Raw genomic sequence first — 13,291 nt, forward strand, 5'->3', positions numbered from 1 at the left:
ACAAAAATGTGACATCTCACTCTAAGAGTCTGTGCTCTGGTTCTGAGAATAATCACCTTGCATAAAAGAACAATGGAGACATCTCGCTCTAAGAGTCTGTGCTCTGGTTCCGAGAATGACCGATTGCTGAAAAAGTGTAATGTTTATGTCATAAGCAAAGTAGAACAAGGATACCTACCTTCATCACAAAAGAAGATACCCCAAAAATGCAACAATGTCATAGATCCAAGCAAGAGAGTTTTGCACTCTTTAAGCAAGGATAAGATAGTTGAAAAGGGATATCTTGTAGTATGTGTAAAGGAGATCCTTAGAGGAGAAGAGATCTTTGTACAAAAGACACCTATACCCAAGAGGAATTGTCTTAGACAAATATAACATCTTCTAGAATAAGACAAAGAAGAGAATAAGAATGCAATACTTCCTTCTTTTGCGAGGTGAAAGTGATTCTTAATAAAGGATGACGCTCTTTTTAACCCAATTGGGAGAGTGAATTCATTATGGATGTCTTTTACCAAGTAGTCAAGGACTCACACCTCTTGTAAGAGAGAATCTGTGAACAAACAACAACAAATGCATACAAGGAATAACATCAAGTAATAAAGTTCACACCATCCACAAAATAGGAAAAAGTGGATCCTTAGTTAAAAATAAGGAAAGATCATTGCCTCCCAAGGATAAGGACAATAAGAAGGACTTACACAATCTTCTAGGGAGAGATTTAGACATAGGCAAAATGTACTACATACTCACATGAGTTCATGCAAGCAAGACATTAGTGTATGTAAAATGCTCCTCACAAGAAAGAGAATACACATCTTCTCCCATATCTAGGAAAAGAGGATTCTAAAGAAAAGATGATCAATATTTCCACACTATTACCCCAAAGGGAAATTTTAACCATAAAAAGAAGAGATGTATGAAATCACTCTTGTCCCCATAGGAACAAGAGATAACATAGAAAATTAGGCTATTATGTTGCTTCAAAAATATGATTGCACTTGAAATTGTACCATCATGAATGACAATGAGCCCCCAGTAAATGAGCTACCAATGTTACATAATGATGAGCAACATAATAGCCATTAATGTTATTTAAAGACATGATAGATTGAATGAGGTATTTGAATATGACATGCTAAATGCTCAACTATAAGTGAGATCAAAAACATGTATAAAATGATAAAAATTGAAGAAGAAAAGTCACAAGATATCTTAGAAGAGGGATGAATGTAATTTATTAGAGCCTTATCCCTGGAGAAAAGGACTTTATGATGAATAGGAGATAAAGATTCATAAGTGGATTTAGAAATTTGAGGGGGTTCATAAAGAGATTTGTTCATCGCTAAGATTTCCTTATGAGGGGAGTGAGAGTTGATAGAAGTAGAAGATGATTTAGTTGAAGTGAGATCATCATCACTGCTAAATATAGCATTCACATTGAGAGATGGTCTTTTAGATGCTTTGGTGGGCTTAGAAAGATTATATCCAAGTCCAAATGAATATTCATGCATGTTATGTTCTAAAGGAACTTTAATTCCTTGTTCATTTGTGCCACAACCATTTCCACTATAGCCACTCTTAGCCAAAATATGGAAACCACAACCATAACGATTAGCCATTTCAGAAAGAAAAGGTGGTTTTTCATAAGACAAAGAATCAAATTCATCAGAATTAGAGGTGTGAGGAGAAGAAGTTTGAGAAGCGGCCACAAAATTATTGCTCATGGGTTCAGGTAAGACTGATAGATCTCTAGTTTCTTCCTTCTTTTTAACTTTAAGCTCTCTAGGAGGAACCCTATACTCACCTACAAAGGTGGGATTAAAATCAAGAGATCCCCAATCGTCTTTTGCAAGAACCTTCTCAGGATCAAAAGCCTTTTCATGTGTAGATTCAAGTTGAGAAGAATCTTCTTCAGGAACTTCAGACTCATCCAAAGAATTTTGATTATCAGAGGGTGATTATTCATCCATAGGTATCTTGTTTAACGAGTCATCACTAGAAGAGGAAGGCTTAGAAGAACTCCCTTTAGAAGTAGATGTTTGCAAACAAGCCTGAAGATTAGTATCACCTATCAAGGTATATGTCTTATTGTTATAAATAAATTTAACTTGTCTATGCAATGTAGAGGGGACAGCTTGCATACTGTGAATCCAAGGTCTCCCTAATAACAAGTTGTATGTTAGATTTCCCGACATGACATGGATAGGAGTAGGCAAAGTAACAGGTCCCACTGTGATGGGTAAGGTGATAATACCTAATGAAGACTTAGCCACATTATCAAAGCCTCGAATGGGATGAGAGTCAGGCTCAATAAGGGATGTATCCACATTCATCTTATGCAATAGATTAATGCTACACACATTAAGGCCAGAACCATTATCTATCAGTGTTCGTCTTATAGTAGTGTCATTTATGATAACCACAATCATCAAGGGATCATATTGATGTTGAATTTCACTAGTAGGCAATTCATCTTGAGTAAACACAATTTGAGCTTTAGGATTCATCACAGAGTTAACCAAAGACACTATATTACTAGATGTATTAGGTGGAGGAACATTCAAATCTTTCAAGGCATCTTGTAACATTCCATGATGAGCGGAAGAAGTTTGTATCAAATCCCAAAGAGATATCTTTGCCGGAGTAGTTTTAAGTTGTTCTATGAGATCATATTCCTTACCGAGAACTTGTGAAATACGTGGAGCTTGAGGAAGAATAGGTTGGGAAGGAGGAAGTGAAGTTGGGATAACTGGAGGAGGATTAGGTTGCCTATTGTTTCTTGTGTTATAGGTATGGGCAACCGCATGATAACTCTCTCTAGTCAGTTGCTTAGCATACTCATAAGGGCTCTTAGTAGAGTAACCTCCTTGCACAGTAATAATAGGTTTCTTAGGAGTGCAAAAAGAATCATTAGCATAACCACCTTGAACCACTAAGATAGGCTTATTTAAAGGTTGAGAATTTTGAGAAGGACAAGCACCTTGGACAGTGAAGAGAGGTTTGTTAGGTGTTTCATTCACATGTATCAAATTGATTGAGGATGGTTTAGAGGCATGAACAAAAGTGTTGGAAGAATTATTGATAGTCTTCTCTTGCACTAAAATCTTATCTATTTTAGGAGAGAGACAAGGGGTAGACATTGATGTTCTAGTAGGAAGAGTAATACTAGGAAAGGTCATATCATCCTTTATCATCACAGGATCTACATGGGGAATAAACTCTCTAGGAGAAGGATCAACATTACTCTCTAAAGTCTCACTTTTGAGAGGGAGATCTTTGAAAGAGATGTTAACCATCTTGCTTTGAACTAGGGTTTCCTTATGAGTAGAACCAAGTTGAGGAGAGGGACATGCTTTATTTTTAGAGGGAGAATAATTGAGATTCAAGGAAGGTGAGAAATTATCAAGGGAGAGAGAATAATCTACACCTTCTTCTAATGGTTCATCCCAAATAGTGAAGTGGTTGAAAGGAATGTTTGAAGTATTGTTAATTTCGGGAGAGGAGATAACATTGTTTATTAATTCCTCATCCTTAGGAGGGAGAGCATCAATAGATGTGTTAAACTCATCCTCTTTCCTCAAAATATGTTAAATATGATCTTTAGGGGAGAGAGAATTAAGGAAATTGCTTATTATTTCATCTTCTTTCTCTAAGGGATGCTTATGGGTAAGACAAGCTTTAGGAGAAGGGTAAGCATTTATCATTAATTCATCATCTCTAGTGGGAATTTTGTTGGAAAAGGAAATGCCATCACTAGGAAATGTAGGGATAATGTCATCTTCTTGCACAAAAGGATCCTCATGAAGGGAGTGTTTTTTAGGAGGAACATGAACATATTTCTCCAAAGATTCATGCTTAGGAAGGAGATCTTTGAAAGAAGTGTTCATAACCTCTTGTTGCACTAACATGCCCCCATTGGAAGGACCAACTTTAGGAGAAAATAAGTCAATGTCCATCAATACCTTTTCAATTAGAGAGGCATCATGTAGGGAAGGTGAAGTAACATTAAGAAAGGTGTTTATGATATCATTCTCGTCCTCTAGGATAGCTAAATAGGAAGGGCACATTTTAGGAGAGTTGTCAAGATCACTCTTAAAGTCTTCATCCTTAGAGCATGGGAGAGTCTCAAAGGGATTGATAGCAACTCTTTCAGGCACTAAAATGTTGTTATAGATGGGGGGAGGTTCTTTAGGAGAAAAAATTGAAACAAGGGGAAGCTAACCCATTATCACATCTATGAGATGAATGCATCATGACAACAATTTTCCTCTTTCAAATGATAACACATGCAAAATAGAAGGAAATGTTTAATTTTAACCAATGCAAGCACTTAGAATGTAGATTTAGAAAATGAAATCTATGATTCAAATGAGTTCCTAAATCAGATTTGAAATTATTGATCCCAATTAAGCTATCCACAAGTTCAACTTTGAATTGAAAAATTAGGGTTTTAGCAAAAATTTCCTCTAAATTTTTTGAATCTTGCAAGAAATAAAAACTTGTAAATACAAATTTGAATTTGAAATAGCATAAAAACTCAAATTTGAAAACATAAATTAGAATTAGAGAAGATTGGAGTTCACATCGGGTTCACCAAAAATGTGTAGGAGAAAAAGTGACACTAAGCAAACATGCCCTAATCTCACTTTCAACCACACACTTGTGGAATACGAAAGAGCCTAGAGGTATCACACAATTGGCTACTTCTTTTTGTGAAAGAGAGAGCCATGGGCTACCTATTAGGATTTCTATTCCTTTGTTGTAATTTACAGATAAAATGATGCAAGTTCAAGTCCTAATCCCAAAATGCAAGCATGAACTAATAACAAGATTGCAGAATTGAGATTAAACAATGAAAAGCTGTAAACACAAGGACAAAACAAGAATGTAAATGCATACCCGGTGTTAAAATATGAATGAAAATGTTCGAGACGGGGACGCAGGCGCCACTGTCCTGATTCTGCACCTGAAACTGCTCCAGAAACTGCTATTTTGCAACCTAGAAAGCTGTCAAATATGCTGAAAACTGTTGTCTGATAGAGGGACCAGGGTGCCCAGCGCCCCTGTCCCAGGGACCAAGGCACCCAGCACCCCTGTCCTAGCAGGACCAGGGCACCCCATGCCCCTGTCCTGGTCTTTTTCTGTGAAACTTGGTGTGAAGTTCGGTCTCAGTCTGCTTCTCCCGAATCTGTAACTTGCAGCGTCGTCCGAATCCCGAAATCTGCACTTATATCTGAAATGGTGTGGTGGGCGGCTATATAGGGTTTTGCATTAGTCAAACCCCCACTTCGGTGATTTCCACCTCCACGAATAGCCAAGTTGTATTGTAAAAGTAATGTGTGTGCAAACCTTATGTGTGTGCAAGATCCTAAAATGCAAGTAAGCAAACTGGAGCAACCTAGAAAATAAACCCTAATTGCTTGTAAATGACAATGTAAATGCTCTAAATCAAGATGCAAAGTGATCTAAAGCATGAATAAGTGATATATTGAGGCTTATGCAAAGACATGAAAACAACATGAAATCATACCCAACCCCAAGGGAGGGGTACAAGCCAATCTTCAGTCGGTAATCTCCTATTGCTCCTCAATGCCCTCAAAGCCCTAAATGGATGAATGAAATTGATAAATGCTTGATAGATGGATGTTGAATGTTGTTGAAGTCTTCAAAGATCTTCTCTTTTGCTGCATAGAAGGTCCTTGAAAGCCAAAATTCGGATCCTTTCAAATGAAGAAAGAGAGCTCTTATATATGAAACCCTAGGTCTTAATTTCAACTTTTGGCCGACCTAGAGATTGAATCTCCCACCAATTTCTTGGGGTTAAGCTTTATTTTATGATTGGATCATGCTCCTAAAATTTCGGGAAAAATTTCCGGGACCATGTCCACTCCGGGCACCATGGTCCCGACAACTTTTCACCAAATTTTCAAGGCCGTCGGATATGATGATTTTAGAGAGAATCCTGAAGTTACAGGTGATTTTGAGATGTTTTGACCCCCGAAATCAAGCCCCCAAGTTCAAAATAGGACCTAATTAGGGTTTTTGATTAAATGATGTATTGGAGGAATAAAATGAAAAGGGAACACTTTAATGAAAGGGCCCAACTTTATGATGTGGAAAATGATGAAATAGAACATTAGACCTAATTAATTTGATTAATTAAGTGCTAAAGGGGAAATGCAATGCAAAATACAAAATGCACCAAGGCGGGTGCTAAACTAGGTGTGAAATTGTACCACCCTAGCAAGTGCGTACAATTTACGACGCTACAGATTGCAAACCATGGCAGCCCAGACAATGGATGTGAACTATTTGACCAAATCACATGGCAGCTTTGAAGGCATCGTGGGAGTATAGACCATGCATGTAAACTATTTCTCAGATTCCCTCAAAGAAACGCGGTCTTGTGTAAATAACACATGACCACGCATGTAAACTGTTTGTCAGATTCCCTCAAAGAAACGTGGTCTCATGGCAAGTAAATTAGTAAGGTCAATTTTCATAACCTTTCCCAACATCCTCCCTACTAACGATAAGAGGGAATCAATCAATCCACAACATAATATCAAATAAAAGAAAATGGAATCACATCTGCTGCTTTGGTGAATATGAATGAAGATGATAAGAGCATCGTGCTGGCACATGAACTTTCCTACATGCCATTTTGGGCACCATGGTATGTGAGCCATGAAGCATAGATAACCTGCAAACTATTTTATAGAATACTTCTTGCCAAACATGGAGGGAAGAATGGCGATATGGACATTTAGTTAAACCGCGGAAATAAAGGAATTTTGTCAGCTGTGGAAGCTACAGCCACTCTGGCAGAGTTGTATGTAGAACATGGAGCTCACACAAGGCATGCTAATGGTCTGACAAGATGCTTCAAAGAAACATCATCTCATTGCATGCTTTGATCGCAGAAATGTGGTCTCATGGAATGCGATGAATGTAGGATATAACATTATATGACCAAAGAAATGTGGTCTCATGGAATGCGATGATATCAGGATATGCACGGAATGGAGGTTGCGAGGAAGCTCTCAAAATGTTTGAATTAATGCAGCACACAGGCATTTAACAGACCACCTCAAATAGATGTCATCTCATTAAATACCCAATTGAAGGACATATGAAAAATGAATTTGTTAAAAGGCTTTACAAACTTTCAATAAACCTCAATGGTACGTATAGTGTTAAGTTCTATAAGCTTTGCCAATATTCATCTATGTCTATGTCATTCGACACAGGTTGGGAGGACACAAAGTCTGGGTATCCTTTTTCAATAAATGCAATTTTATGCATATCCTGCGATTGTAGCCCTAGCATGGGCACACACATCATTGTTTAAGGTCGCCCGAATGGATGCCTTGGAGATTTGATATCTCAAAGAGTGAAATTTATTGATTGAAAGATTTATATAAGATGGATGTGTTGAAACGTTATAACTTTTAGTTTGACAGAATACCAAATCATGGAAGCTTATGCAAGGTAAGCGAATTGTTTGACATAATGTTTCAAAGAGATGTCATCTCATGTAATGAAACGGTTGCAAAATGTGCTCAGAATGGGTTTTGCAAGGAAGATCTTGAACCCTCTTAACTCTATAAGCTTTGTTTGTGCTCTATAGTTGTGGTCAACCTTCACGCCCATGGCGGCTATCTTGAGAACATAACAAATCTTGTTATTTTTTTTATGCCAGTCAAGTTTGTGGCAATTGTGCAAGGCATGTCAACATTTGACAGCATGCCTCAAGGAGTCGACATCTCAAATAATACGATGATTGCACAGACATGGAGTTGAACCGATTGATAGAAATGCTTTAGAAAGATATCATCTCATGACCCGCATTGATTTCAAATTCTACAAGCCACACCAATATGGGATAGCTATGGAATGAAGGCACCCAACAATGTTGATTCAATATTGTGTCAAAAGGATGACATGTGGGTTAGTTTATGACAGCAAAGCTTTTTTTGCACATAATTGGCAAACATGCAAGATGGCAATAAAGGATTCTAGTTGATGTGATCACAATGGGTGTGTCCTCGAACAAAAGATATTAGTAGGCGAATACCTTGTTTCAATGATCAAGATATTGACATATGGAATAGATGGTGAAGTGATTACGAGATCAAATGAAGCAAATTAAGATGGAGGCCACCTAGACAAAATCAACAAACAAATTATTCCTTTAATTTTTCAAGTGGTTCTTTTTGTAAATGTGACTTTTCTTACTTATTGTAACTAAAGGTTAGGAAGTTGACGTTTTCTGCGCATAAGTGTATAAGTTATTAACTCTTTGAAATTCACGCAGAAAAGAGTTAGTTATTAACGTAGGAGTAAAGTTAGTTACTAAGGTGGTTATTCTGGGAAGCCTATAAATACAAGGCTATTCGTAATGAAGGGGGGAACTTTTTACAGAGGGAAAAACTCTCCTGGAATCATAGGAGAAACTTGTAATGACATTTTGATTTGCACTATGTATAGAAAAGATTTTGGACATGTATATTTCCAAAAGGATAATGAAGAATACGTCTTAGTTCGTATGTTCTAAATGTATTCATGTGTTATCATTGCTGATTTCTTGTATGTCAAATTGGTAGTCCTTTAATGCATATGTGATTTGTACAATTGATGTGATGATGCACAAGCAACCTTCAGTATCTCAGTTTGAATGTGTTGAAGTATCTTACCTCTCTGTATGTTGAGATTTGTCATTCTTCTTTATCGTCATCTCATGACTAAGCATATAACCTTATAGACTCCCCTTGTAATTTGTTCCTAATGTTGAGAAATCTCAGTTGATGGTTGTATGTCTATTGTTGGGGTTTCCGTCTTTATTTCTTTTTTAGTTTTATGTTCTCTCCTTTATGTACTTTCAGGTTAAAAGTACACAAAAATCCTAAATACCCCTATCATACGAGGGAGTTGCCCCTCTCAAACGCAGAGGAAGATCGTGTTTCACAGAAAGATCTCTCCAACTGTTGGAACATTTGTCACTGCTTATCGGGCAAACAGGGTTAGTTTCAGGTAAACGACCGCAGTGACAAATCTGTTTACCAACAGGTTAAAGATGTCATTTACCTACAATTGAATTTAGAAACACATAAACATTGAGAATATAATGAGAGATGTTGAGAAACAAGCTGTCAGCCATACATTTAAAACCGTCGTATGCAATGCGTTTGAAACGGGTGTGAGGCATATGTTCAAAACAGGCATGAGTGAAGTGTGATACGTTTTCTCATCACTTTCTATTATTTCATTCTCATTACTTTCCAGTCTCAATTAATTGTGATGAAAATGAGTGATGGAAGTTGCCAGACATGTCGTAAGTAATACGTTATAAAGTAGAAAAATTCACAAGATAATCACAAACAAGCGTTCCAAACAGGCGTGAGTGAAGCGTTATAGTGATACATATCTACTTTTTTAGCATTTTCTATAAAATTTATATTACATAATTATTGTGAGAGTTGTCGTGTTACAATTGGTTTGGAGATTTTTATCGTTGTATTTTTCCAAACAGGGATGAGCCAAGCATTATAGCGATACATACCTACTTTCTCATCGCTTTCTACAAAACTTATGCTACATAATTATTGTGAGTTGTCACACTACAATTGGTTTGAAGATTTTTGTCTTTGTATTTTTCCAAACAGACATGAGTGAAGTGTTATAATTGATACATACCTACTTTCTCATCGGTTTCTACAAATTTATACTACTAATTATTGTGAGAGTTGCCACGTTACAATTGGTTTGGAGATTTTTGTCTTTGTATTTTATAAACCTTGGACTAATTATTCTAGCTTGTGCAACGAAATAAGGTGTTGACTTTGGGTCAACATTGCAAAAGAGGCATATAAGACCATATAAAGTAGATCATTGCAAAAGTTAAACGGAGGAATTCACCCAAAAATTTAAATAAACAGATTGTCTTGGACAGGCATTTCACCTCCGCAAACAACAAGCCCCCTTTCATTGATTTGTCTTTGTTTCTGTTCTGTTCAATCTAATTTCATGGCATCTACTTCTAGGCACCCAGAACTTGAGATTACAAATGCTTTTGAAGGGATCGCACCATCTGCATCTACTTCTGGTAGATCTACAGACAGAAAGCTGCCATACGATGTATTTATTAACCATCGTGGCCCCGATGTCAAACACACACTCGCAGCCACTCTGTATAAGACCCTCACTGGCATGGGATTGAGGGTTTTTCTTGATAAAGAAGAGCTTGAGTTGGGGGATTTCCCGCCTGCGGAAATAGAAGAAGCGATGCGCAGTGCTTCGCTTCATATAGCTATACTTTCTCAGAATTATGCACAATCTCCATGGTGTTTGGCAGAGCTTTCCTTTATTCTCAAAACGGGCATCCCAATTATTCCAGTTTTCTACCATGTTGAGCCTGCTGATATTCGATATGCGACAGGAGTCTATGCTGGGGCATTTTCTGAAGATCAAAAGCATGTACTGTTGGTTGAGAGGGATCTCATGGTGGATATAGTCGACAAATTTAAGCCAAACTTATGTAGATGAAGGGGCTAGGGCTCGAACTGATGACCTGCGCTATGATACCATGAAGATTTTGCCATCACACCAAAAGCATGTACTGTTGGTTGAGAGAGATCTCATCATGGATATAATCGCTATGCCAACATTTTCCCAGTATACTGGAAAGGCTAGATACACGTTGCAAAAGATTGAAGAGTGGAAGGATGCACTAAACAATGTTTCATTTAATGTTGGTGGCATCATTCATAATGAAGAGTGAGTACCATTATGTATCTTTTCGATAAATCATTTTTTTTTTGGCCATTATTTCATTTCTTAATTTTCAGTATACATGTCATATTAAGTAATGTTTGTTCTGTCCTATTTTGCTGTTGTTGTATATGTTTAGTGACGAGGGGAGCCTGTTGAAGAAAATTGTTGGCTGTGTTTTGAAAGTAATAAAAAATGTACCATTTGTAGTTGCCAATCATCCAATTGGTTTAGATGAAATTCTAGCAGACTTTGAAAGGACAACACTTCAATCTGCAAATAGCCTTGACAATGTGCAAGTTGTGGGAATATGGGGCATGGGTGGCTCTGGCAAAATCACTTTTGCCAAACACTTATATAACAAGAAATACAAAATTATGGAAAAGTCCAGTTTTCTATTAGATTTTAGAGATGCTGCTTCTAATAAACAGAAAAAACTTCTAGAGGACCTTGGTCTCCCTGGAGTATCAATTGAGAATATAGAAGAAGGAAAGGGGATTCTTGCTAGTCGTTTGAAATTTGTTTGGGTGCTCATTATTCTAGATGATGTGGATGACCCAAACCAATTAGATGCTCTAGTGCCCAAGAAGGATAGTCTTGTTCGGGGTAGTTTGATTGTGGTGACCACAAGAAAACTTGAAGTCCTCAGACGTTGGGGTATCTTATTCATTTATTAAATGAAAGCACTGGATCCATCTCATGCCAAGCAACTTTTTTGTTGGCATGCTTTCTTGCAGCCCTCTCCACTCCAAGAGTTCGAGGTTTTGGTTGAAAACTTCCTAAATGTTTGTAATGGATTGCCATTGTATATAAAGGTCTTTGGAGCACAATTATATGGTATCTCAAGTAAAGAGTATTGGAAGAGTCTATTGCATAAGTGTTAGCCCAGGCAAAAACTAACAATCTGGAATCTCTATTAGCAGCAGATAGAAAAAAGAATGGAAAGAATGGCAATCTGAATATAATTTGTATTCACATAAAAAAAATGTACATTCAAAATAAAATAAACAGGCAAATATAAAGAGGATGCAAAAACAGTTGTGAACTGTTATACAAAACTGCCGAAACAGAAAAACCTAATAAATAAACTAATGTAAAATTAATCTAAATAAAACTAAACCCGTGAAGAGATATTAACATCCCCCCCTTAATCTGAAGGGGTTAAGCCGAGCATTTCTCTGAACTTCTCAAACTTTTCTCTGCCCAAAGCCTTGGTAAGAATATTTGCTGGTTGATCTGCAGTGGGGCAATATTTAAGGTATATGGTGTCATCTTTCACATAATGCCGAATCAAATGAAACTTTGTATTGATGTGCTTGGTGCGATCATGAAATACTGGATTTTTAGCCATTTTGATAACAGATTGATTGTCAATAAAGAGTGGAGTTGATGAAATCTGTGGTGTCTACAAGTCTTCAAGAATTCTTCAAAACCATAAGATTTCCCGAGATGAGTCAAAGGCAGCCATATATTCAGCTTCGAAAGAAGAGGCGACTGGAACAGATTGCTTTTTAGATCTCCAAGAGATGACAACAGATCCAAGATACATTAAATACCCGGATGTAGATTTTCCATCTGTGGAATCACCTGCATAATCGGAATCAGAATAGCCAACCAAAGAAAATTGGTTTGTCTTGGAGTATTTGAGCCCATAGTGTTGAGTACGTTGCAAATAGCGAAGAATGCGTTTGGCAGCTAACCAATGAGTTTCTCTAGGTTGTTGCATAAACCTTGAAAGAACAACAGCAAAAGAAATATCTGGATGGGTAGTTGTAGCATAAATCAAACTACCAACAAGTTTCCAGTAGATAGTTGCATCAACCAATGCTGAAGGGTCATCTAAAGAGAGCTTAAGATTTTGCTCCATAGGAGTACTAAGGGGTTTACAATCAGCCATGCCAAACTTATGCAAAAGTTCACCAATATATTTTTGTTGGGTGATAAAAATAAAATGAGGTGTTTGAGTTACCTCAATACCCAAATAGTAATGAAGATGGCCCAAATCAATCATATCAAAACCTTGCTTCAGTTGTTCTTTCACATTTTGAATATTATTCTCATCAGGACCAGTGATAAATAAATCATCCACATAAACAATAAGATAGACAATAATCTTATCAAGTTTTTTAACAAAAAGTGTGGCATCATCAAATTCAAAATGCTGGAAATTGAACTTTAAGAGATACTCGGTAAGTTTTTCATACCAAGCTTGAGGAGTTTCAAACCATATAATGATTTGACAAGCTTGCATACCTGATGTTCTTTTCCATTGATTGCATACCCATCTGGTTGAGTCATATAAACTAATTCTTTGAGATCACCATTTAAGAATGCTATTTTAACATCCATTTGGTGAATTTTCCACCCATGTTGAGCTGCAAGGGCCAACAAAGCACGAATGGTGGTCCTTTTTTCTGTAGGTGCAAAGGTTTCATCATAATCTATGCCCTCCTTTTGAGCATAACCTTTGGCAACAAGTCGGGCTTTGTGTTTGTCAAGTGTACCATCTACTTTATATTTA

At 37.0% G+C, this 13,291-nt stretch overlaps 1 protein-coding gene across 1 annotated transcript; it reads left to right on the forward strand.

The window, feature by feature from the left end:
• The first annotated feature begins 10,026 nt into the window (after nucleotides 1-10,026).
• LOC131056904 (toll/interleukin-1 receptor-like protein) lies at nucleotides 10,027-10,545 on the forward strand. Its single transcript, XM_057991176.2, has one exon. It carries the CDS (start codon nucleotides 10,027-10,029, stop codon nucleotides 10,543-10,545), a length of 519 nt encoding a protein of 172 aa, XP_057847159.2.
• Nucleotides 10,546-13,291: the final 2,746 nt, after the last annotated feature.

Source organism: Cryptomeria japonica, chromosome 7 (genome assembly GCF_030272615.1).
Source record: "Cryptomeria japonica chromosome 7, Sugi_1.0, whole genome shotgun sequence".
In the NCBI taxonomy this organism is placed as follows: domain Eukaryota; kingdom Viridiplantae; phylum Streptophyta; class Pinopsida; order Cupressales; family Cupressaceae; genus Cryptomeria; species Cryptomeria japonica.